Here is a 4,969-nt window from a genome sequence, read left to right on the forward strand (position 1 = left end):
GATTGAAAACTAATTCAGGATAGTGTTACTTAACCCAGAGTCTGAATTCCTTGAACTTTTTTGAAAATGATGTGATATTTGTTTATATTATATGAAAAGAGTCTGTAGCTTTTGTCAGGTTATCATACAGTGTAAAGGACATACTGTGTAAAATTATTGTTTTAGAATGAGGTAGAAGTAGTCCTGGCAGTACTCCAAGTACAGTACTAACTGTTCCACAGGACTCTGGCGTCCAGCTCCCTTCTGCAGGTTCCCTTCCCACTGACAGGCTTTCCAGACAGCTTCCTGGGTCTTGTTGTGGAAACCACTAGAAGTCTCAGGCTTCCTGTGGCAGGAAACTTTTCACACTGCCTTCTTGCCTTGTGTGCTCTGTTTTATAGGAGAGGGTTCAAGACTAAAGGGTTCGTTAGAAAGTTCAACAGTTTTAGTTGTTACATTTTAATGGAAATGTATGTGAGCTGACCTGAGAAACTATTGCAAATAAAAAAATGCAATTGGAATTTCAGTCAGTACTTTACAAATTAACTTTTAGAATGTTTCTGGGTTTTCTTTTTTGTCTGGGTTTTCAATTATGCAATATGTGTTTTATCTAGAAACTCTTTAATCTATGTTTTCTAGGAATAGAATGAAAATCCATAGATGGTAATTTAGGAGTTGCTCAGATGCTCCAGAAAAATCTAAACTTTCCTTTCATGAATTTTATTTGAATGAGAAGGATCTACTAATAGGCACTCGTTTTGATAGGTTTACTTTGCAGAAGAAAGCATTTTCTAATATATACAACTAGCATCTGGACACACAAAAAGATTGGAGGAATTTATTTATTGTTTGTTCATTTAAAAAGCCCTGACTGAGAATCATAAACCCTTAGTGTTGTGTCAGATGTTGAGGAATGAGAATGGTCTCTCCCAAGTGTGAGGCTCACAGGAACACAGCCTGACCCCTGAGAATAACAGTTCAGCATGTTTAGTGAAAGTATCAGAAAAGCACCAGTGTAGTACTGTGTCTGGCCAGGAAGAAATGGGGAATGGAGGCAACGTGGTGCTGGCCAAGGAAGTGACATTTTCTAATACGTATTCCCGCCACCATCGTGGAACCACTACCTTCCCATTTCTCATTCACACTGAGAGATTTTCTATGTGTTTGTCACAGAAATGAGCTTCACCTAGAAGGTGACAAATATTAAGTGTTCTATAGAAACCTGTCTGACAAAGGGACCTAGGTGTGATTGGTATATTTGTGCCTTTCTAGTTTTAGCTGGACTTGACCCTTATTATGCTTTCTTATTTTGTATTTTCTATTAGAGCTCCAAAAGAGAGTGGAAGCCCCTGGAAGACCGTAGCTGCACAGACGTACCATGGCTACTGCTCTTTGTCCTCTTCTGTATCGGGATGGTAAGGACCTCATGGATGTTCTGAACCTAAGCCCAAGATCTGAGGGAATGATGCAGAGTTGGTTTTAAAAGATGTTTGCTATTTATGTATTTTATCCCTCTTTTATTGCTTAAATTGAAAAGTGTAAGATACCATAGAGACAGGTTATTTTCCCCTTAGTATAATCCAGTGGTATTTTGTACTTTTCTCTGATGTGAAAACTGAAGTCAATTTAAGCAAATAGAACTCTTACCTCATTTACTAGATTATTTCTGAAAGCCAGATCAGTTAATACAAGGTTTTTTGGTTTTGCTTTTTTGGTCCTAGGATTGAACTCAGGAGCTTCACACTGAGCTATTTCCTCAGCCACCTCCTTTTTGAAAGTTTTGAGACAGGGTCTCACGAGGTCACCAGGTTGTCCAGGCTGGGTTTCAACTTGTAGTCCTGCCCTTTAGCTTTAGAGGATTATATGCATGGAGCACAGGGATTATATGTGTGCATCACCATGCCCAAGTAACAGCAGGGTTTTTGACTGTGATCTTGATAGGTGTTGAGCAGATCGCTCACATGGAGTGGAAAAGCTCAAGTATTTATCCATCTACTCACATAAGCCTGATAGGCATCTTAGGGCTGCTCAGTTCTCCTGTGTGAGACTTACTATTCCCTTATATAAAATTAGATGCCTTGCTAGATGTTATCTATAGTGCTTCCCAGTTTTACTGTGTTTTAGCTAGATATGGGGTGGGTGCTTACTCCTTCCTTCTGCCCATACTAGACCCCCAAGGCCTTCTATATCTGCACTAATGAGTGGTGTCTCTCAGTTGGTGATCAAAACATTCTCTAGTGTGTTTAAAAGAGACCCTAGTACAATAAGCCATGCTTGGCCATTGCTGGTGGCACGCTCTTTCTGCCTAGCCAGAGCTCCTGCTACCATTTCAGTAGTTTTGGAGTTACTGCGTGTATGATGAGCAGGCAAAAAGATAAGCAAACAGCCACTTGAAAGCTGGCTGGTGATTAGAACTTGAAAGAACTTGGAAATCCTCATGTGATCCATTACTCATTTTACAAATTAAAACATTAAACCCAAAGATGGAAATGACTATCCCCAGGCCATACTGCTAGGTAATGTCAGAACTGTGAAGAGAGCTTGGTCTCTTTACTTGGGATAATGCTTGCTTTCCTTTTCCTCAAGGGGATTGTGGAGATACAGTATTGCCCACTCAGTCTTCTGCAACTCAGAGTGAAATTATACTACTTCAAGCAGCCCTTGTCTTACTCAAGTAGTTTGTTGTTGTTGTTCTTTGTTTGTTTGGTTTGTTTGTTTGTTTTGAGACAGAGTCTCGATGTAGTTCAGGCTGGCCTAACTGGCCTTAAAGTCTCACCCATCCTCCTGCCTCAGCCTCCTGAGTGCCAGAATTACAGACATGTGCCACTGTTGCTGACACTTGAGTGTATTTTTTACCCCCTTCTTCTCATGCTTTTTACAGACACGTTTAGGAAAATCTTCCTTATGTCTCTGTCTAAATGCCCACCTCATACGTTCATAGAACAACCATAATCTTGACCAGTAGACAAAATTACGGGTAACAGTTCTGCTCTTGAACCACATAAAATAAATTTTAACAATATACAATAAATCTAGTAAGAAATGTTTGTTTTAAAGACAAAAGTGCGTTTTTACCGTATTTGGAACATTTAGAAAAGGTCAAAATACCCCTTTCCTAATGTACAAGATACTACTCAAGAATTTACTTTGTTTAATGAAATTGTAACTGAAATGCAGCATGCATGAAAATTCATGCAGTATGGAAAAGATTCCTAGATGATAAAGTTAGCCTTTCCCCACCCCTTGAATGTAACCCTGGGACAAATAACAGATAACCTTCTAAAATTATGTTTAGGAAAACATATACCATGCCATGCAAGATGTTTTTGATTTTCTGCTAAATAGCTCAGGGAAATGCAGACCATAATGCCAATATACTGATTTGGGAATGACTTCAGAGTAAGAAGCTATTTGTTTATTGAAATGTTTTAATGCAATGGTAATTAATGTAATGTTGATTTCAGTACATGGTAATTAACACCTACTGTGTACTTTTGGAATGATTGTTTTAATACATTACTTACATAGAACTGCACTAATGTCAAATTTTGCCATGTGGAAACTAAAGAAATTGTGAAGTTCTGTTGCTCATCATATTAGCACATAGGAGATTTGAAGTTTTTAGCTTTTGAGTATTTGATTATTATGGGTTCTTTTTAAAGAATTTTTTCTCTTCTTTGGATTAAAAAATATTTGGATTAGAAAAATCTGTAGTAAAAGATTTTTTAAAAAATTCCCAAATGCTTAGGGGCAAAATTATTGCACGTTTGCGATTTTTTTTAATTTTTAAAATTTTTTTATTTTAATGAGAAAATAAAATAGCAATGAAAGTTTCAAAACAGATTAGTAGGACAGTTAAAATAATTAATACATTGCATATTGTCTTCATAGTAGTTATTCAGAGGACAAGATGTAGACACATACCTTGTCTAAACTATATTAGTACAAACCTTATTAAACTAAGAGAAAGTAGCTGTATATCTATCCTGACTATCTTGTATATACATATATTTTTTTCCTCACTACAAAATGGTTCATTATTTATATCCTTTTTTGTTTTGTTTTGTCAGAGATGGGTGTTCCATTGCTGTTGGAGAAGCTGTATTAGGAGAAGTCTTTAAAGGACCTTTTGATACTTGATACCAGTTCAAATATTATAGGTACTTGAATTCAGCAAGGATTTAAAAAAGAAAATTGGTATATTTGCATTATATGTAGTGAGGTGTCATAAAGATGGGACCTAAGGCTAAGCATTTATGTTTCATGTGCACACATAGCTGGAAATACTATGAAGTTGAGTTTTATGTTTACTGTGCCTGTATTCTTGCTGTGACCTTGAGGTCCCAGGTGAAATTGTCCACTTGTGTCTAATGTTGAACCTGGAGAGTTTCCTTTTTTTTTTTGAGACTGAGTCTTTCCATGTAGTTTATACTGGCCTTGAACTCACTATATAGCCTATGCCAGTCTCAAGCTCATGCCAATATTCCTGCCTCAGCTGCATGAGTGGCTACAGGTGTGCCACACCATTCCTGGCTATAATTGCCAATTTTGAAGCATTTTGTATTTTAGATTTTCAGAGTAGGGGTGTTTTCAGTAGGGATATAGCTTTGCTTTTGAAGTACTATAGCTTGAAATCATGGCCTTCTCAGTGAGCTACATCTCTGTCTTATTTTTATTTTGTGGTAAGATCTCACTAAATTGCCTAAGGTGGCCTTTGAACTTGTGATCCATCTTAAGTATCCAGAATTGTGGGCATAAACCACCATACCTGCCATCAACCTGTACTTTTAAGAAACATACAACAAATGTTTGTTTTGTATATGTGCTTATCTCATTTAATTGTTCCATGTGCCCAGTAGGATCATTTTTATTTCCAACTTATAGACAAGGTATATAGCAGTGTTAAAGATTAGCTTATCTAGTAAGTAGCAAATATAAAATAGGGCTGTAGCTTTCTGATTGTATTCTTTCCATCTACTGGTTGAGCTGC

The 4,969-nt window shown here is 37.0% G+C and overlaps 1 protein-coding gene across 2 annotated transcripts in view; it reads left to right on the plus strand.

Moving 5' to 3' along the window:
* Window positions 1-1,304: 1,304 nt before the first annotated feature.
* Slc44a1 (solute carrier family 44 member 1) overlaps window positions 1,305-4,969 on the plus strand; it is a 96,004-nt gene continuing 92,339 nt past the window's right edge. For both annotated transcript variants that reach the window (XM_004638065.3, XM_023722913.1), the window contains exon 1: window positions 1,305-1,394. In XM_004638065.3, the coding sequence (XP_004638122.1) occupies window positions 1,392-1,394 (3 nt within the window). In that variant the 5' untranslated portion in view covers window positions 1,305-1,391. The remainder of the gene's footprint in view (window positions 1,395-4,969) is intronic.

This window comes from Octodon degus, unplaced genomic scaffold (assembly GCF_000260255.1).
Source record: "Octodon degus isolate 3935 unplaced genomic scaffold, OctDeg1.0 scaffold00094, whole genome shotgun sequence".
NCBI classification, from domain to species: Eukaryota; Metazoa; Chordata; class Mammalia; order Rodentia; family Octodontidae; genus Octodon; species Octodon degus.